The 22,357-nt window shown below is 42.4% G+C and overlaps 1 protein-coding gene across 5 annotated transcripts in view; it reads right to left on the bottom strand.

Moving 5' to 3' along the window:
• LOC130069021 (E3 ubiquitin-protein ligase TRIM39-like) overlaps positions 1 to 22,357 on the bottom strand; it is a 47,505-nt gene that overhangs the window by 3,869 nt on the left and 21,279 nt on the right. For 2 of the 5 annotated variants that reach the window (XM_056232704.1, XM_056232703.1), the window contains exons 1-6: positions 10,512 to 10,637; positions 8,398 to 8,481; positions 6,980 to 7,551; positions 6,770 to 6,865; positions 6,127 to 6,360; positions 5,897 to 6,035 (exon numbers count right to left, since the gene is read on the bottom strand). In XM_056232704.1, coding sequence (XP_056088679.1) covers positions 5,897 to 6,035; positions 6,127 to 6,360; positions 6,770 to 6,865; positions 6,980 to 7,551; positions 8,398 to 8,470 — 1,114 coding nt within the window. In that variant the 5' untranslated portion in view covers positions 8,471 to 8,481; positions 10,512 to 10,637. Of the gene's footprint in view, positions 1 to 5,896; positions 6,036 to 6,126; positions 6,361 to 6,769; positions 6,866 to 6,979; positions 7,552 to 8,397; positions 8,482 to 10,511; positions 10,648 to 22,357 lie in introns of those variants that run through there. The other 3 variants (XM_056232707.1, XM_056232708.1, XM_056232706.1) reach the window with 3 other exon arrangements.

Genomic DNA, 22,357 nt, shown 5'->3' on the forward strand with positions numbered 1-22,357 from the left:
AAGTGTATCTGAGAGCAGAGAGATTCGCGCTCGGCACATTATATTCCGCGCGCGAGCAGAGAGATTCGCGCTCGGCACATCATATTCCGCGCGTGCGCAGAGAGATTCGCGCTCGGCACATCATATTCCGCGCGTGCGCAGAGAGATTGGCGCTCGGCACATCATATTCCGCGCGTGCGCAGAGAGATTCACGCTCGGCACATCATATTCCGCGCGTGCGCAGAGAGATTCGCGCTCGGCACATCATATTCCGCGCGTGCGCAGAGAGATTCGCGCTCGGCACATTATATTCCGCGCGCGAGCAGAGAGATTCACGCTCGGCACATTATATTCTGCGCGTGCGCAGAGAGATTCGCGCTCGGCACATCATATTCCGCGCGTGCGCAGAGAGATTCGCGCTCGGCACATTATATTCCGCGCGCGAGCAGAGAGATTCGCGCTCGGCACATCATATTCCGCGCGTGCGCAGAGAGATTCGCGCTCGGCACATCATATTCCGCGCGTGCGCAGAGAGATTCGCGCTCGGCACATCATATTCCGCGCGTGCGCAGAGAGATTCGCGCTCGGCACATCATATTCCGCGCGTGCGCAGAGAGATTCACGCTCGGCACATCATATTCCGCGCGTGCGCAGAGAGATTCACGCTCGGCACATCATATTCCGCGCGTGCGCAGAGAGATTCACGCTCGGCACATCATATTCCGCGCGTGCGCAGAGAGATTGGCGCTCGGCACATCATATTCCGCGCGTGCGCAGAGAGATTCACGCTCGGCACATCATATTCCGCGCGTGCGCAGAGAGATTCGCGCTCGGCACATCATATTCCGCGCGTGCGCAGAGAGATTCGCGCTCGGCACATTATATTCCGCGCGCGAGCAGAGAGATTCACGCTCGGCACATTATATTCTGCGCGTGCGCAGAGAGATTCGCGCTCGGCACATCATATTCCGCGCGTGCGCAGAGAGATTCGCGCTCGGCACATTATATTCCGCGCGCGAGCAGAGAGATTCGCGCTCGGCACATCATATTCCGCGCGTGCGCAGAGAGATTCGCGCTCGGCACATCATATTCCGCGCGTGCGCAGAGAGATTCGCGCTCGGCACATCATATTCCGCGCGTGCGCAGAGAGATTCGCGCTCGGCACATCATATTCCGCGCGTGCGCAGAGAGATTCACGCTCGGCACATCATATTCCGCGCGTGCGCAGAGAGATTCACGCTCGGCACATCATATTCCGCGCGTACGCAGAGAGATTCGCGCTCGGCACATCATATTCCGCGCGTGCGCAGAGAGATTCGCGCTCGGCACATTATATTCCGCGCGTGAGCAGAGAGATTCGCGCTCGGCACATCATATTCCGCGCGTGCGCAGAGAGATTCGCGCTCGGCACATCATATTCCGCGCGTGCGCAGAGAGATTCACGCTCGGCACATCATATTCCGCGCGTGCGCAGAGAGATTCACGCTCGGCACATTATATTCCGCGCGTGCGCAGAGAGATTCACGCTCGGCACATCATATTCCGCGCGTGCGCAGAGAGATTCACGCTCGGCACATCATATTCCGCGCGTGCGCAGAGAGATTCGCTCGGCACATCATATTCCGCGCGTGCGCAGAGAGATTCACGCTCGGCACATCATATTCCGCGCGTGCGCAGAGAGATTCACGCTCGGCACATCATATTCCGCGCGTGCGCAGAGAGATTCACGCTCGGCACATCATATTCCGCGCGTGCGCAGAGAGATTCACGCTCGGCACATCATATTCCGCGCGTGCGCAGAGAGATTCACGCTCGGCACATCATATTCCGCGCGTGCGCAAAGAGATTCACGCTCGGCACATTATATTCCGCGCGTGCGCAGAGAGATTCGCTCGGCACATCATATTCCGCGCGTGCGCAGAGAGATTTACGCTCGGCACATTATATTCCGCGCGTGCGCAGAGAGATTCGCGCTCGGCACATCATATTCCGCGCGTGCGCAGAGAGATTTACGCTCGGCACATCATATTCCGCGCGTGAGCAGAGAGATTCGCGATCGGCACATCATATTCCGCGCGTGCGCAGAGAGATTCACGCTCGGCACATCATATTCCGCGCGTGCGCAGAGAGATTCACGCTCGGCACATCATATTCCGCGCGTACGCAGAGAGATTCACGCTCGGCACATCATATTCCGCGCGTGCGCAGAGAGATTCACGCTCGGCACATCATATTCCGCGCGTGCGCAGAGAGATTCACGCTCGGCACATCATATTCCGCGCGTGCGCAGAGAGATTCACGCTCGGCACATCATATTCCGCGCGTGCGCAGAGAGATTCGCGCTCGGCACATCATATTCCGCGCGTGCGCAGAGAGATTCGCGCTCGGCACATTATATTCCGCGCGTGAGCAGAGAGATTCGCGCTCGGCACATCATATTCCGCGCGTGCGCAGAGAGATTCGCGCTCGGCACATCATATTCCGCGCATGCGCAGAGAGATTCACGCTCGGCACATCATATTCCGCGCGTGCGCAGAGAGATTCGCGCTCGGCACATCATATTCCGCGCGTGCGCAGAGAGATTCGCTCGGCACATCATATTCCGTGCGTGCGCAGAGAGATTCGTGCTCGGCACATCATATTCCGCGCGTGCGCAGAGAGATTTACGCTCGGCACATCATATTCCGCGCGTACGCAGAGAGATTCGCGCTCGGCACATCATATTCCGCGCGCGAGCAGAGAGATTCGCGCTCGGCACATCATATTCCGCGCGTGCGCAGAGAGATTCGCGCTCCGCACATCATATTCCGCGCGCGAGCAGAGAGATTCACGCTCGCGCATTATATTCCGCGCGTGAGCAGAGAGATTCGCGCTCGGCACATCATATTCCGCGCGTGCGCAGAGAGATTCGCGCTCGGCACATCATATTCCGCGCGTGCGCAGAGAGATTCACGCTCGGCACATCATATTCCGCGCGTGCGCAGAGAGATTCACGCTCGGCACATCATGTTCCGCGCGTGCGCAGAGAGATTCACGCTCGGCACATCATATTCCGCGCGTGCGCAGAGAGATTCACGCTCGGCACATCATATTCCGCGCGTGCGCAGAGAGATTCGCGCTCGGCACATCATATTCCGCGCGTGCGCAGAGAGATTCGCGCTCGGCACATCATATTACGCGCGTGCGCAGAGAGATTCGCGCTCGGCACATCATATTCCGCGCGTGCGCAGAGAGATTCACGCTCGGCACATCATATTCCGCGCGTGCGCAGAGAGATTCGCGCTCGGCACATCATATTCCGCGCGTGCGCAGAGAGATTCGCTCGGCACATCATATTCCGCGCGTGCGCAGAGAGATTCGCGCTCGGCACATCATATTCCGCGCGTGCGCAGAGAGATTTACGCTCGGCACATCATATTCCGCGCGTACGCAGAGAGATTCGCGCTCGGCACATCATATTCCGCGCGCGAGCAGAGAGATTCACGCTCGGCACATCATATTCCGCGCGTGCGCAGAGAGATTCGCGCTCCGCACATCATATTCCGCGCGCGAGCAGAGAGATTCACGCTCGGCACATCATATTCCGCGCGTGCGCAGAGAGATTCGCTCGGCACATCATATTCCGCGCGTGCGCAGAGAGATTCGCTCGGCACATCATATTCCGCGCGTGCGCAGAGAGATTTACGCTCGGCACATCATATTCCGCGCGTGCGCAGAGAGATTCGCGCTCGGCACATCATATTCCGCGCGCGAGCAGAGAGATTCACGCTCGGCACATCATATTCCGCGCGTGCGCAGAGAGATTCGCGCTCCGCACATCATATTCCGCGCGTGCGCAGAGAGATTCACGCTCGGCACATCATATTCCGCGCGCGAGCAGAGAGATTCACGCTCGCGCATTATATTAATGTAATTTCGCGCTACAATAATGCGCTCTCGACATTTGACAGGGGAATAACGCCATACAGTAGGTGTGAGCTCTTGCTCGCTCGCTCTAGATTCCGGGAGATTTGAACTAATTTGCGGTCATCAGGGAGCCGCTATCAATCTGCGGGAGACTCCCGGAACTTCCGGGAGACTTGGGATGTCTGATATTTACACAACTAACACATCAAATCTGCCGCCTTTTCAAACAGTATCATATTTTCCGCTGTCACAAACCTCAACTGTGCGCATGCGTCGGTGGAACCAGACGATAGGCTTAAATGTTTTCCGGCTAGACTGTTAAAAGCAGACAATTGGCTTTCCAGCGGGAGGGGCGGGGCATGTGCATACAACCGCCATCTTTGGCGTTACGGGTTTTCCCAGTTGTATTAAGGATTGGGGAAGTGGCATGTCTCTATATAAATAGTCTCTGTCTAAACTCTGGGTGGCAGTTGAGAGAGAAGAGTTACCATGACAACGGCAGCATCCTAACACTAACACTCTCTCTCTCTCTCTCTCTCTCTCTCTCTCTCAGTTAGTTAAAATCATAAAATTTCATATCACGCTATAATATATATACTTTAATATCCAATTAATATGTTTCAGTTGATTATTTATTTTATTAATAATTTTTTGCTTATGTCATAAAGAAGTCCATTAGAGTATCACTTACCGGAGTCAATTACCTGAGATACTGACCTGAGTTCAGCCAGTTGTGTGAAAGAATTAGAGCATTTGTGCACATATTATTAGGTTTTCTTTCTCTATTTATTTACTCATAAATAGTACATATGAATACTTAAAACAAATCCACAATTCCCCCTCTGCACCAGCACTGGATTTGTGGTACGCCGCTCTGGGTCAGCTGGCTGCCCTTTAACAACTGTCCTATAGGTTGCTTGATAAAGTGGAGGAGTACAACTTGAAATGGGGGAAGTTTCATTCGTACACTTTGAAGGTTTAACGGCGTTCCGGCTCAAAAACATAGCATTTAACTAGGAAACATGATTGATGGATACATTTTGATAGAATACGGTACCTACATTTAGGCAAGGCTGTAACTCAAGGGCTAGGTGCATCACTGTTTTTTTTTTTTTTTTTTTTTTTTTTTTAAATGTATTTATTGTTCAGTTTTTGTCTATGGTTGTGCTATGTCCTCCTTTCATTCTATTTTGTTGTATGAGTACTGCTTCATTTTTTGGATGGATATGTGTGGGTGTTTAAGTGTTCTGAAAAAACATTAAAATGTTAATCATAAATTTAAAAAAAAAAATCCACAATTAATATGTATTAATATTATTTTAATGCATTTATCAAAATGTTGCGAACTATACAAGGAACCCTGTCAGCTAGTATATTATTATTAAAAGTTAATTAACAACTGGTTTGTGTACAACTGCATTTCAGGAAGTTTTAATAATAATAAAGTTATAATAAAACATTTTAATGGTATTAGAGTAAAATATAACTAATATGTAGTGCTTTTTTTGCTCCAGTCTTGAGTACATTTTCTTACAAACTACTGGACATTGAAAGGCTTTCTGAGGTAAATGTTACGTGACATCGTTTGATTGAGCGATTACATGAGATATGACACATTTCAGTAGTTGTACTGGTTCTTTCAACACCTCTGATGTCATTCATGTGTGTTTTGTACTGTAACTAGCAGTAAAGAGGAAGAGATGATCGGATCATGTGCCGCTTGAACTGAGGCGACAGCAATATTTCATGCCAAAACGGTATTTATTGTTTGAATTTCTTAATAAAACTTAAAATATTTGAAAGCTTCATATAGAAAAGTAACCTGCTCTTTCTTGTCTGTCCGTGTCCTCTTTGCTCCGCAATGTTTCACTGTGTGTGAATATGGATGTGCGAGTGAATGCTTGAGAACAGTGTCAATTGTGTGAGTCTCACTCTGAATGTCTGAGTTTTCAGCCCTGATAAAAAGATGATAAATATGTCTATCTGTACGGTGTGTTTGATATTGCTGTACCAGTGTGTGTGAGTTTCTCCTGTAGAGAGTCCTGCAGTTTAGTCAGAGCTCTCCTCAGAGTCTCCTGACTCTCATCAGTCTTCACACTGATCTCAGACCAGTTCCTGGTGTTTCTAGAGCTGCACAGGGACGAGTAAATCTACAGCAGGAGAGAGGAGAAACCCTTCAGCATGGGGAGTGTTCTGGTGTCATACACTGCATTATCATTGATCAGAGAGATGTTGACTGACCTGTAGGAGGTGGAGGTGATCTTCAGTGTGTGAGAGCTGCTCCAGCTCAGTGTTTCTCATCTTTAGCTCAGTGATCTCCTGCTCCAGCTCTTCAATGAGCTCTTCCTCCTGTTTCTCTGCTGCTTTCTGCTGCTCCTCCATCATCTCCAGCAGTTCAGTCTGACATCTCTCAATGGAGCGGATGAGATCAGTGAAGAGCTCCACACGGGCGGCTTTCTCCTTCTCTGTGTTTCTCTGATCAACCAGGACAATCAACACATTATTAGTGGTGTTTGTTAAGAGAAGAATCACTGTTATTATTTCTCATACTTCAGTGTTTTTAGGCGGTTTTCAAAATCCCTCATTCTGCAGCGTTTGCACTGAATGATTCCTCAAATCATGTGTCTTGTTGAGGAGAGATGTGTTATTACTTTATTACTTTACTAAGTGATCAGGGAATCACAGACGTGTCGATATTCAGACCAGGAGGAGGAGAAGGAAGAGGAGGAGGAAGAGGAGAAAGAGGAGGATGAGGAGGAGAAAGGGGAGGAGAAAGAGGAGGAAGAGGAGAAAGAGGAGAAGGACTGAATGCAGAGTAACATTGACAGGACTGAATGTTTAGGCTCCTCCCGAACCTTCGTTTTGTAGTCAAATTTAAACTCACTTTTCTGACTTCTGCTGAGTGTTTGACATCTTGAATCTTCTTGATTCTGTCCTGGATCTTCTGCTGTGTGTCTTTCTGTGTCTTCATCAGTTGAGTCTATAGACAGAGAACAACACACAATATGTTTTCATAATTAATTCATTTATATAAAAGAACATGTGATTCCTCAGGATAAGAGCCATTTAAAATCAGTTTGTCAGGAACTTCTACCTTCTTCTCTTCACTCTCCTCTTCTATAGGAACAGTGTTGTGATTCTTGTGGTCTCCTTCAGTGCAGAACAGACACACACACGTCTGATCATCTCTACAGAACAGCTCCAGAGGTCTCTCATGTTTCTGACATATATAGTCCTCCAGATTACTCACAGGATTGATCAGTTTGTGTTTCTTTAAACCTGCCACTCTCAGATGAGTCTCCAGGTGAGTTTCACAGTAAGAGCTCTGACACACCAGACACGACTTCAGGGCTTTCTGCTTTCTTTCCTCACAGACGTCACACAGAACTGCAGCTTTTTTCAGAACTTCAGGTTTTTTCTCAGGACTTTTCTTTTTATAGTGATCTGCGATCTCTCGGAGTGTGGTGTTAATCTTGAGATCAGGTCTGTGCTTGAATGTCTCTTTACAATATGGACAGTTGCAGGTCTGGCTGTTGTCCCAGCACTTATTCAGACAGGTCTTGCAGAAGTTGTGTCCACATGGAGTGGTGACTGGATCAGTGAACACGTCCAGACATATAGAGCACTGAAGCTCCTCAGTCAGCGGACCGCTGGAGGAAGACATCGCTGGAGAGAGAAATGATGAAGATAAATCACCTACTAGTCTAAAGTTTGGACACACATTTGACTTTTCTGAACTAATGGGTTTGGCTTGAAGAACTAAAATAATAATAATTTTTATTATTATTATTAGCCTATTATTATAAATGGATGAGTTAAGGAAAAGACTCAACAACCCTCCTGTGAACTCATTTAATGATGTTTCACTAAACAAAGTTCGGGAGGAGCACGTTCAAATAATCAATCCAATTAACTTGTCATCAACAATCATGATGACTATCCCATCAGAATGAGAGGAAGCATAAAGGCACTCAGTCGACATTCCTTGACAGTTTTCAGCATCCCTCCTCCACCCCGACACCTCACTCTTGGCTTGTTCCTTCCACAATACGGGGCCAAATACCGAGCCCGGGGCCCTCTCCTCGGACAGCACGCCAAATATGCATCTATTCTATCTGACTTATTTGTAAGTGTGAACTCGTGAAATACTGTTTATAAAGAATCTCATGAAGTTGGTTGAATGTAAAGAATGTCTAGAGATAAAGAGTGGCGTCTTTGAAGAAACTCAAATATATGAGAGATCATGTACAGTCAGCTGGTCATTACTGTAAAATGAACCCAGACAAGCTGATCAGACCCTAATGTGAAGCTCAATACACGAACACTTACTGTACCAAATAAATACATACATGGAGTAATATTGATTTTAAATATTGATTTTAAATGATTTTATTATCTGCTACTGTTCAGTCCTGAACTGTACACATTAAATATTATATGAGAAGACTGAGTTATTCATGCAATAATTCATTCTTCTGTTGTTGTTTTTTTATATCATTTGTATTTACTTACATGGACGTGTATCATCAAAACTCTGTCTCCTGTTTTTTCTTGCTTTTGTTGATGTTGGTGAAGATTCTGCCATTGTTCTTTCCTCTTAATTTTCAAGAATAGAAATGTTATTGAATGATCAAAGAACAATAAGAAACATCTCATGTGTATTTGTCACTGAGGTGGTCTTCGGGGTCTATTGGACCCCAAATGACTTTTGCTCAAATTAAAAAAAATGTTCTCTTTGTCCAAATGGTTTGAAACTTTCTACGGCTCTCAACACTTTCTAGATCTACAAAAAAAAAAAAAAAAAAATTGAATGATATCTGTTTTTATGTTGGCGTGACAAAAATAGTCACACTCGTGGTCTTCGGGGTCTATTGGACCCCGGAATCAAAATAGACAAAATAACATCATCAAAATCAGAAACAACGTAGAACACATAGACAGAAATGACAGAAATAAAGTGGCACACTTCCAACAATGCAAAAAACATCCACAATCCAAAATTATCATGCTCACCACAGGCGCACACACACACACACAAACACACACATATAGAGGAATACATTTATACAGGAATACATACAGACTATAAAAACTGTTCTCTTATCATTTGTAAAATAAAATAATCTAAAATGCAGAACCACCAGAAAAATAAATTGGTAACAATTAGACGCATTGAAAATGTGCGCACACACACATACACACACACACACACACACACACACACACCCACACACACACAAACACACACACACAAACACACACAGGAATACATTTGTAAGGCTATAAAAAAGTCTTATAATTTGTCAAATAAAATCATACAAAATGAAGAACCACCACAAAAATAAATTGGTGACACTGACACATCGACAATGTACACACACACACCCAACAACAACAACAGCAGTGAAGTGCCAAACCTGCTCCAACCCTGTCTGCAGAAGTCATGCGGTTTACCATGCATAGTGTTTTTTCAGTACAAAAAATGCTAAATTTTGACAAAAAGTATTTTATTTTTGTTATAATTGTGATTTTATAATATTTAGATATGAATCCAACTGAATCCAACTTTAGAAACTATATCTTTCAGTAATTCAAATAGCAAATAGCATATAATGGAGCTCTATAGCCATCTAGTGGTTAAAGTGATTTATTACAAATTTTAAACTGTATTTTCCAAAAAAATGGGCAAAAATCTTACATTAAACCTTGTAAAATTATCCATGGTATCCCCAGGAATGAAAGTTAGAAATCTGGGTCTTTTATAAAGTTTATTTACCATAAAATGCTGTTTTTTTGTAAAAATCCTATTTAATTAAATATTTATTTATTTATTTATAGAAATTAAAAAAAAATCATAAATCCTCCAAAAACTGCACAAAATGTTGAGTAAAAACATTAATAAACAGAGTAAAATGATATTTGTAAAAAAAAAATATATATTGTTCGGTTACAAAATTAAATGTTGTTGTCTGGGGTCCAATAGACCCCGAAGACCACGAGTGTGATTTTTTTTTGAAGACCATCAGAGGGTTAAATGAAATCTTACCTCGAGTCTGATTTAGTTTTACTTATTCATAATAATATTATTTCAAGTCAAATTTATATCAAATTGGTTAAAATGAAGAAAGAAACTAATAAACACAACAATCTGAACTTTGACCTGCTGTTTAGATTAAAGAAAGTGCAAAGTACAAGTGATATATTTTTCAACAAAACTATATATATATATATATATATATATATATATATATATATCCACCAAATACATTATATAGTCAAGTGTAGTTTTGATGTAGTTTATTATAAATGTGATTTTCTTCTGCAGTTTCGCAGGTTTGTGTTCAGTGAATCTGCAGCTCATTCACTTCCTGTTTCTTTAGTCGTTATGTTTTGTGACAAAATGACAGAAACACCAAACTTTGCTTTACAACACATCAAAATGACACACTTTTAATACACATCTGACACCATTTCAGTGCAGTAAACAACTAAAGTAGTTGAGTATTTGACATGCTTAAACCTGATTCTGTTCAACTTATTCCAGTTGTTTGACATAAACCTATAAACCAGATCACTTCCATTAGAAACCTGTTCAGCACAATCTCTCTTATATTTCTATCTCTTACCTGTGATTATCAGATGTGTCCACAACACTCTTTGAACAGATCAGTAAATATTCTGTTGTTTAAAGAGGTTGATCGATTCAGGCGTCCATTTTGCTGTTGATCAGTTTCACTTTCTCTGAATCTCTCTCTGAACTAGTGACGTCAGAGCTCCTCCTGTATTCACACATTTACATTTGTCCCTGTATTCGGTGGCAAAAAAATGTTTCTTGTGTTCGGGTTGTAAAGTCCAGCTGGCTGGACAGCCTTTCACAACGCAGGGTGAAGATCCGTTCTGTGTGAAGTGCTTCAGTAACCTGTCCTGTACGCCCAAAAGTGTGTCTCCTGCGACAAACCCATCACAGGTCAGTGTGTGTTAATGTGTCCTTATAACAAGAGCGCTCTTCATTAGCAGTTCCTTCAGCTGATAACAGAAACACTGGCAGAAACAAGAGACCGTTGTCACATAAACAGGGTCATGTGTGTGTTTGAGTGTGTTTGAATAAAGTTCTGCTTGAGCATCGGGACTCAAGAGTCTCTCATCCACCACTGTGAGAATAAAATATCTAACTCAAATATCAATATCAAATATCTAACTGTTTATATTGTTACTGTTTTAACCCTAGCATAGCCCACTGTATCATACGCACATTTCTAAAACATTATCAAAACTTTGCTGAACACTTGTACACAATCTACTACATGCCATCTATTGTATGAGTGATAGTTTATACATTTTTAGCAAGTAAAACCCCTTATAGTGTAAATTTAACTAAAACCGTTCCCCTTCAGGTCGTGGTCTTTTTACTGTGAAATCTTGATTTCTTTTTTTAAGTAAATGTAAGAATAACGTTTATGTTGTTAGTAATATTTCAAAATGAACACTTATTGGACTGAAACAACTTAGGTTTTCTTAATTTTCCATACAACTTTTTTTTTTTAAATAATGTTCAAATTTAAGTATTAAATATGATACATTTATTTATACATCTCTCAGTCATCTTTTGTTTTGCATTATACAATATATACGTTTTGCCTCCCACAATACAACTACAGAGATTTTATTATAAAACTAAGCATTTAATTTTTTCTAACTAAGACATTATTGGGATATATAGAGTGACAACTGATTTTACATGCATTTTATGCTATACTGATATAAAGATCTCAATGATTTACATTACAAACAATTAGAATTTCATCCATTTATGGGGCATATAAATATCAGCAACAACAAATTGCATGGTTTTGTTTCTCAGTTTGGACCTTTCAATTGATATTTGAGATGTTTTTCTTTCCTCCAATGAGCTTCATATTCTCACTATAACATACTATTAGCCATAAAAGCGTATAGAATATGATATTCAACAAAAAAAAAACACATATGCACATATCCCCCAAAAAATATTTTTTTTCAAAAGATTATATTTTGTCTAAGATATAAACTACCATATATATATATATATATATAAATAATATATATATATATATATATATATATGTGTGTGTGTATGCTGTAAATCCATAAAAACAGAAAAGACACTGGTATTTTTAGGACATTATCTGTTAAGTTTACATACTTTTCTATTAACCATAAATCACAACACAATGCATAATTCAAACGGGTAAAACACCTGTGAAACATCACTCGGAAAATTCCTTCATTAACACATTGTGCAATATTTACAGACTTTTCTTAGAGTGTGTCCTCATCAATGTTTATGAACAATTCAAATGATGTTCATTTGAAATGATGATAATGTTGTTTTAGAGAGTTTGGAAACGGCTGCTCAAAATGAAACTCCTCTCCATCTTGTTGTCAGGTTTTGGAGAAGGGAAGTACGTGTCGTTTAAGGATCGTCAGTGGCATCAGTCGTGTTTTAAGTGTTCTGAGTGTTCGGTGTCTCTGGTCGGCGCTGGATTCTTCCCCGACGGGACAAAGATTCTCTGCAAAAACTGCAATGCCAAATAATGCAAAACTTCTTCTGTAGATGTGCTGAAAAAAATGTATTTTTACATATGAATGACTTCTGTAAAACTGCTCCTGTGTTGTTTCCTTTCATAAAATGTTTGCAACATAAAACAACAACTTTCAAATATCATTTGAGGTTCAGTAAAATTATGTTTTCTTAATTATAGTTTTTTTTTAATTATACATGTACCTATACATTTCTGAGACAAAATGTCTGATAAAATATGCAGTTTAATATAAGAATATAAGGTTATGGAAATCCTGTATAACTCCACCCTAACATCTCTAATCATGAATAAACCCTCCATGTGAAGTTCATTTGAACTGCTTCTAGTTACACTCGATTTTAAATCTTGTGTAAAACATTTATTTTTTGCCCCTTTACCAGATGACACATTTCTGACTGTTTTACCTGAAATAAAGGCATGTATAACTAAAAGATGACGATGGAACGTGTAATTGTTAAAGATTATGGCAGAATTACTGCAGGTTTCTCACTGCTGGATGTTGAAGCTCAAAGATCAGGAAGTTCAGGGACTTCAGTGAGGATTTGCTGAATCCAACAGGACAATACTTGAAGAACGACACAATCACTGATCAGACTTTACACACACTGACACATCCAGTGCAAAAGATGGACTGATGGAGACACCGACCTCTTTAAAAGGTAAGGTCTGTGATATCGAGGTTTAATGCTGATAATTTTACATTTTATTAATGACATCCATATACATTTTAAGTATAAATAGACCTACTTTATATGAAAAGGTCCAGAAACAAAAATATGAGGATTAAAAACAAAATAATCTTTCCAAATCTTTCCCTTTATAAACATAATCTGCAGCCATTGGTTTTGGAAATTCTCATGACTCTTCTGTTAAATTCAGTTGACTCTGTTTATGGAAATATGAAAATTGTGTCTTTGTCCCAGGAGAGACTCCGGGTCCCATTAAAGCCGTCCTCTGGGGTCTTTGGTTTCATCTTGTGTCCTAAACCTCAGTGGACGAAACATTTGTCCTGCCATCTCTGTTAAAACCATCAGAACTAAACACTGTAATCACTCAATCCATCATGTGTTAATACACTGCAACACACACTCAAAACACAGTGCATTAACATGTGGATCCATTATTGAGTGGTGCAGGCATCATTATTAATCATAATTAGGACTAAATTAATTAAACGATCAAAAATTATTTACCAGCACTCAAAAAGAACTAATTTGACCAAAGTAAACAAAAAACAAATCACTAAACAAATAACATTTTAAATAACATGATATTTTCAAGTTTTCCATGACTGTATGCACCTCGTTATCTGTATTTTCTGATTTGAAACTATATAGCGCCACCTAGAGAACATTATCTACAGTAATGCTGTAGCACAGGGGCCTCAGTGTCTTAAAGTGATATTTCACACAAAAAATTAAAATTCTGTCATCATTTGCTCGCCCCAAACCTGTATGAGTTTCTTTACTGTGACTGGTTTACTTTAAAGAGATGAAGTTATCTACTCTTTCTCTCAGGACACAGAACAATGTGAAAAGACCAGAATATGTGACTGGCTTTCTATCATTTTTTTTCTTCACAATGATGACCTTATTTTATCACCAGCTACTGTAAAAAGAAGCTGTGCTCAATTTTCATACAGATCAGAATACATTAAACATAAACAGCAATATAAATAAGCATCTTTAATAGAATAATGTCCTGAAAGAAGAAAACTATTTTTTTTAAGGTACTCTTTTATAAGGTTTCATATTTGTATTTCTACATCAGATATTTAATAGTCCTTTTTTTTTCATTTAAAGATGTATTTAACTATATCAATACGAAATTAGCATTTAAATGAATCTGATTTGTTGAAATTTGTCTATCTATTATATTCTATTCTATTCTATAGTGGTTAAACAGTGTGTGTGTGTGTGTGTGTGTGTGTGTGGGGGGGGGGGTTATCATGTAAGGAATTTCCCCTACTTTGACTAAGTTTACATGCAAAACTTTTATTAATTGATTAATCTGAATTTTCTGTGTGTTGTCTGCCACCTGCCAAGCCATGGGACAAGTGTACCACGCCAGCTGCTTCTCCTGCTGTGTCTGCGGTGAGACTCTCAGCTCATGTGACAGTTCAGATGCAGAGGAATATTACACAGGGAAGATGACATGAGTATACAGACACAAAAACATATCAGTTCAAAGTACTTTTTAATGTCATATAGTGTACACAGAGCCCCTAAACAGAGTCACTAATGGGACATGGTAATGATAAGTAAAGAGTATAAAAAATATTTTTAAAGGGGTGTAAGACCGGGAAACTGGTTAAAGAGAAATTATCTGACCACTGGTCTCCGAAGACAAAGGACCTTGCTTGCAAATTAACATGTGAACAACTCTCTCACACACACACACACACACACACACACACACCGCTTCCCCCCACGCAAATTAACATGTGAACAACTCTTATACACACACACACACACAGCTTCCCCCCACTCTTGCAGATCACCTGAAACTCACATAAGAATATATGTATGGTTTTAATGTGAATGATTATCATTAAGGATTGTGTTTAGTATCATTTAAACTGTCGCAGGGTAAGTGATACATATGTCTCATTTCCAAATAAGTAAAACAAAAGGAAATAAGGGTTTTAAGAGTTTAGGAATAACTGGCACACAAAGGAATGTGGTCTAGGCCCTCCCAAAGGTGTAAATTCATGAATGCTAATTTCCACTGTTCTTAGCAAAATGGTTCTTCTACCCCCAGTGAGTCTGGGGGGGGGGGGGGGGTGAACACAGTAAATTTCCACTAAATTCAAGCTTTACATCTGGCTATATAAGGAAAATGCAGAGAGAGCTCAGAGCTTTTTTCTGTATTTCAGATAGCCCATGAGTTAGCTCATGTAGTTCTTAAAATGTTGGGTTTGCATCTGTTTTCTCTTATCCTAGAGCATTTGATGTTTTGTATTAATGATATTTGAACTGATTATGAAATTGGCATAATACTTTTACCTGACATAATAAATTGTTATATCTGATTATTCTAACAGGCCCTGATATTATTTTCATTGGAGATAAAAGAAACAGTCAAACATTAACGTATATTTAATGATGCACAGATATCATTAAAACACTTTCATTCTATGGAGTCAGATGAAACGAGTTAATACATAAGATAAAAAGTATTGCATTTAATTATAAATCCCTCTGCCATTGGAAGAGACGGAACGCGCGTTGAGACCTTCACCGCTAATTTGAATGCCGCCCTTGGATCGAATTAGACGGTCCTACAGGGTCATATAATGGTACATGCACTTTTACAAGTTGATTGTACTGAAATGTGTGTTGGCAGTGCCTGTACACAACCATCATATAATGATAAAAATCCATCCAGTGTTTTTGTTTTAATCTCCTTATATGTTTTCCCCTGCCTCAAATTGAGCCGTTCGTTTTTGTGACGTCAATAAAACGGACGCCCCTCCCACGATTGTTGATTGACAGGAGTGTTTCAACACAGACCCGCCCTCGCTCGTGAGAGCTGTCAATCATAGTCCGCGCGGACCGGCGCGGTCATTGTTGATATGCTGGAGCACTGACTATGAGCAGAATGGCGTCTAAGCGATTGTGGTGTTCTGTTCTTGGGTGTAATAACGAACACAGCAGTCATTTTAATGTTCCTAAATCCGAACCGCTGAAGACGCAGTGGCTGAGTTTGTTTTCGAAGGGAATATTCCCCACGAGCAACGTCAATGCTCTCATGTTTGCGCGAATCATTTCTCACCAGACTGCTTTATAAACGAGGGTCAGTATAAAGCTGGATTTGCTAAGAAGCTGCTCGAATAAAGGAAGAAGCTGCCATGAATAAAGGATCGATACCAGATATTCGTGTTCCTGCTGAATCTCCAGAAGAACGGAAGTGAGTGTAACGTTTTATTAAACTTTATATTAATATTTATATCTTTGCAAATCGCTAGCTGCACACTTCACAATGAATGCGGCTAAGGTTTACACTCAGGGTACATTTCGGCATGTTTTCTATGTACGACGTTCTCAATATAATTCATAATCCCACGTTTATACTGAACACGCGTTATGGTTATTGTGTTATTGTGTTACAAACGGTGTAAGCACAGAACAGAGAGGCGGGGTGAGCAAAGCTCATTATCATTTAAAGTCATATGCACTGAAACGGCGTGCTGAAAACAGAGCTGTTTTTGACCAGGTAAAATAAGTGTTTTCTTACAATACTAATGAGAATTTTTAATTAAAGTATATTACAAAGTTTTAATTTAGACCCTAAAGAATCATATTAGCTTGTACAAAAATGGCATTATATGACCCCTTTAAGAGAAAACGTCTCTGGTTACTGGTGTAACCTATGTTCTCTTTCATAGGTTCACTCAACGCTGCAAAGCTTAGACGCAGTGGGAACGACCCTCTGGATGTCCTGATTGTCTGAAGCCCATTTAGAATCACGCCAATCCATTGGCTGATGGCGCGGGCGCCGCCTCAACGCTCTTATGTCGCCATATTATATTAGCGTTCGCGCCATCTGCTCCTCAGATTTCTCTGCCGAAAAAGGAAGCTTGTCGGCAGCGCGAGGAGTTTGGCAGTGAACGCAGCGTCTCGTTCCCTATTCAGAGAACATAGGTTACACCAGTAACCAGAGACGTTCTCTTTCATAGGTTCACTCAACGTTGCGTAGCTTAGACGCATTGGGAACGAAATACCAAACTCACCAAGCTAAGCGCTGCCGTAACTAGTACAACGACCAGATAACTTCCACGACTGGTTCAAGCAGATAAAACATGGGAACCTGGAGCCATGTCGAGATCCAAACTATAGAATCTGACAAAAGCGTGCGGAGAGGACTAACCTCCCGACTTCCAGGAGGGCCCCTCTAAAAAGCGCTTGAGAGGAAGCCACACTTCTGGTGGAATGTGCCCTGATGCTAAGAGGTGAAGGCAGACCGCGCACCTCATATGCCAGTGAAATGGCCTCAGTAACCCAGTGGGAAATTCTCTGCTTTGATGCGGCAAGCCCGCGAGCTGAGCTGACTAGATATTCTCCAACCGCTAGAGCGATCTACATAGAACTTCAACGCTCGGACAGGGCAGAGCAAATTAAGCTTCCCGTCTTCCTCAGAAACAAAAAGGAGGAGGATGGGAAAGAGTGAAGGTTGACAACCTGAGAGCGAAACAATGTGGACAATGACTTTGGGCACATATCCTGGCCTTGGTCTCAAAGTCACCTTGACCAGACCAGGAGCGAAGTCCAAACATGTCTCGCTAACAGAAAAAGCTTGCAAATCCCCAACCCGCTTCAAAGAAGTCAAAGCTAATAAAAGAGTAACCTTGAGAGTCAGAACCCGCTCCGGAGCGGACTCCAAGGGCTCAAAGGGAGCCTCCGTTAAGCCCTCCAGGACGACTGACAGGTCCCAAGAGGGAACTCCAGGGGAGCGTGCTGGTTTCAGGCCCCTAACCCCGCGCATAAAAGCTGAGACTAGCCTTAGTTTACCCAGGGGGATCTCATCCGACTCTCTATGAGCTGCAATAGCAGCAACGTATACTCTCAGATTAGAAGCGGCCGCTCCAGAAGCAAATTTCTCCTGTAGAAACTCCAGCACTGGACCCACCGGGCAGCTGACTGCATCCACAGCGTGTGTCGAACACCATGACTCAAAAACCCTCCACTTGGAGGAATACAGCCTTCTCATGGAAAGGGCTCTCGCATTCGCAATGGTCTCCTGGACGTCAGCGGGAAGACCAAAGCTCAAAGCTAGTGGCCTCTGATGGGCCATAGGGGTGTGCGATATTGTGGACGATTAAAATGTCTCAACGATCTGTTTTTGAAGAAATATTGTAGTACCGTGCATTCTATCAGTTGCAGTTCTGGCGCCACCGTCTCAACATACTGTAGGATACAACGCGACGTAGGCCTATATTAACATCAAATGTTAACAAAAGTTCATTATTTGCATGTGCTTTAAAGCCTTGTCGGTTAAACTAGTCACTCACGTGCTGCTGATGCGCGGTTCTAACGTGCGCTTTTCTGAGGGCATACACCCGAAGCACACATGCACTAAGCCTGTCTAACAGTGCCTGGAGAGACTGCGGTGAGACTCTCAGCTCATGTGACAGTTCAGATGCAGAGGAATATTACACAGGGAAGATGACATGAGTATACACACAAAAACATATCAGTTCAAAGTACTTTTTAATGTCATATAGTGTACACAGAGCCCCTAAACAGAGTCACTAATGGGACATGGTAATGATAAGTAAAGAGTATACAAAATATTTTTAAAGGGGTGTAAGACCGGGAAACTGGTTAAAGAGAAATTATCTGACCACTGGTCTCCGAAGACAAAGGACCTTGCTTGCAAATTAACATGTGAACAACTCTCTCACACACACACACACACACACACACACCGCTTCCCCCCACGCAAATTAACATGTGAACAACTCTTATACACACACACACACACAGCTTCCCCCCACTCTTGCAGATCACCTGAAACTCACATAAGAATATATGTATGGTTTTAATGTGAATGATTATCATTAAGGATTGTGTTTAGTATCATTTAAACTGTCGCAGGGTAAGTGATACATATGTCTCATTTCCAAATAAGTAAAACAAAAGGAAATAAGGGTTTTAAGAGTTTAGGAATAACTGGCACACAAAGGAATGTGGTCTAGGCCCTCCCAAAGGTGTAAATTCATGAATGCTAATTTCCACTGTTCTTAGCAAAATGGTTCTTCTACCCCCAGTGAGTCTGGGGGGGGGGGGGGGGTGAACACAGTAAATTTCCACTAAATTCAAGCTTTACATCTGGCTATATAAGGAAAATGCAGAGAGAGCTCAGAGCTTTTTTCTGTATTTCAGATAGCCCATGAGTTAGCTCATGTAGTTCTTAAAATGTTGGGTTTGCATCTGTTTTCTCTTATCCTAGAGCATTTGATGTTTTGTATTAATGATATTTGAACTGATTATGAAATTGGCATAATACTTTTACCTGACATAATAAATTGTTATATCTGATTATTCTAACAGGCCCTGATATTATTTTCATTGGAGATAAAAGAAACAGTCAAACATTAACGTATATTTAATGATGCACAGATATCATTAAAACACTTTCATTCTATGGAGTCAGATGAAACGAGTTAATACATAAGATAAAAAGTATTGCATTTAATTATAAATCCCTCTGCCATTGGAAGAGACGGAACGCGCGTTGAGACCTTCACCGCTAATTTGAATGCCGCCCTTGGATCGAATTAGACGGTCCTACAGGGTCATATAATGGTACATGCACTTTTACAAGTTGATTGTACTGAAATGTGTGTTGGCAGTGCCTGTACACAACCATCATATAATGATAAAAATCCATCCAGTGTTTTTGTTTTAATCTCCTTATATGTTTTCCCCTGCCTCAAATTGAGCCGTTCGTTTTTGTGACGTCAATAAAACGGACGCCCCTCCCACGATTGTTGATTGACAGGAGTGTTTCAACACAGACCCGCCCTCGCTCGTGAGAGCTGTCAATCATAGTCCGCGCGGACCGGCGCGGTCATTGTTGATATGCTGGAGCACTGACTATGAGCAGAATGGCGTCTAAGCGATTGTGGTGTTCTGTTCTTGGGTGTAATAACGAACACAGCAGTCATTTTAATGTTCCTAAATCCGAACCGCTGAAGACGCAGTGGCTGAGTTTGTTTTCGAAGGGAATATTCCCCACGAGCAACGTCAATGCTCTCATGTTTGCGCGAATCATTTCTCACCAGACTGCTTTATAAACGAGGGTCAGTATAAAGCTGGATTTGCTAAGAAGCTGCTCGAATAAAGGAAGAAGCTGCCATGAATAAAGGATCGATACCAGATATTCGTGTTCCTGCTGAATCTCCAGAAGAACGGAAGTGAGTGTAACGTTTTATTAAACTTTATATTAATATTTATATCTTTGCAAATCGCTAGCTGCACACTTCACAATGAATGCGGCTAAGGTTTACACTCAGGGTACATTTCGGCATGTTTTCTATGTACGACGTTCTCAATATAATTCATAATCCCACGTTTATACTGAACACGCGTTATGGTTATTGTGTTATTGTGTTACAAACGGTGTAAGCACAGAACAGAGAGGCGGGGTGAGCAAAGCTCATTATCATTTAAAGTCATATGCACTGAAACGGCGTGCTGAAAACAGAGCTGTTTTTGACCAGGTAAAATAAGTGTTTTCTTACAATACTAATGAGAATTTTTAATTAAAGTATATTACAAAGTTTTAATTTAGACCCTAAAGAATCATATTAGCTTGTACAAAAATGGCATTATATGACCCCTTTAAGAGAAAACGTCTCTGGTTACTGGTGTAACCTATGTTCTCTTTCATAGGTTCACTCAACGCTGCAAAGCTTAGACGCAGTGGGAACGACCCTCTGGATGTCCTGATTGTCTGAAGCCCATTTAGAATCACGCCAATCCATTGGCTGATGGCGCGGGCGCCGCCTCAACGCTCTTATGTCGCCATATTATATTAGCGTTCGCGCCATCTGCTCCTCAGATTTCTCTGCCGAAAAAGGAAGCTTGTCGGCAGCGCGAGGAGTTTGGCAGTGAACGCAGCGTCTCGTTCCCTATTCAGAGAACATAGGTTACACCAGTAACCAGAGACGTTCTCTTTCATAGGTTCACTCAACGTTGCGTAGCTTAGACGCATTGGGAACGAAATACCAAACTCACCAAGCTAAGCGCTGCCGTAACTAGTACAACGACCAGATAACTTCCACGACTGGTTCAAGCAGATAAAACATGGGAACCTGGAGCCATGTCGAGATCCAAACTATAGAATCTGACAAAAGCGTGCGGAGAGGACTAACCTCCCGACTTCCAGGAGGGCCCCTCTAAAAAGCGCTTGAGAGGAAGCCACACTTCTGGTGGAATGTGCCCTGATGCTAAGAGGTGAAGGCAGACCGCGCACCTCATATGCCAGTGAAATGGCCTCAGTAACCCAGTGGGAAATTCTCTGCTTTGATGCGGCAAGCCCGCGAGCTGAGCTGACTAGATATTCTCCAACCGCTAGAGCGATCTACATAGAACTTCAACGCTCGGACAGGGCAGAGCAAATTAAGCTTCCCGTCTTCCTCAGAAACAAAAAGGAGGAGGATGGGAAAGAGTGAAGGTTGACAACCTGAGAGCGAAACAATGTGGACAATGACTTTGGGCACATATCCTGGCCTTGGTCTCAAAGTCACCTTGACCAGACCAGGAGCGAAGTCCAAACATGTCTCGCTAACAGAAAAAGCTTGCAAATCCCCAACCCGCTTCAAAGAAGTCAAAGCTAATAAAAGAGTAACCTTGAGAGTCAGAACCCGCTCCGGAGCGGACTCCAAGGGCTCAAAGGGAGCCTCCGTTAAGCCCTCCAGGACGACTGACAGGTCCCAAGAGGGAACTCCAGGGGAGCGTGCTGGTTTCAGGCCCCTAACCCCGCGCATAAAAGCTGAGACTAGCCTTAGTTTACCCAGGGGGATCTCATCCGACTCTCTATGAGCTGCAATAGCAGCAACGTATACTCTCAGATTAGAAGCGGCCGCTCCAGAAGCAAATTTCTCCTGTAGAAACTCCAGCACTGGACCCACCGGGCAGCTGACTGCATCCACAGCGTGTGTCGAACACCATGACTCAAAAACCCTCCACTTGGAGGAATACAGCCTTCTCATGGAAAGGGCTCTCGCATTCGCAATGGTCTCCTGGACGTCAGCGGGAAGACCAAAGCTCAAAGCTAGTGGCCTCTGATGGGCCATAGGGGTGTGCGATATTGTGGACGATTAAAATGTCTCAACGATCTGCTTTTGAAGAAATATTGTAGTACCGTGCATTCTATCAGTTGCA

The sequence above is a fragment of the Rhinichthys klamathensis genome, unplaced genomic scaffold (genome assembly GCF_029890125.1).
Source record: "Rhinichthys klamathensis goyatoka isolate OS25496 unplaced genomic scaffold, OSU_Roscu_1.1 h1tg000354l_1, whole genome shotgun sequence".
Lineage (NCBI taxonomy): Eukaryota > Metazoa > Chordata > Actinopteri > Cypriniformes > Leuciscidae > Rhinichthys > Rhinichthys klamathensis.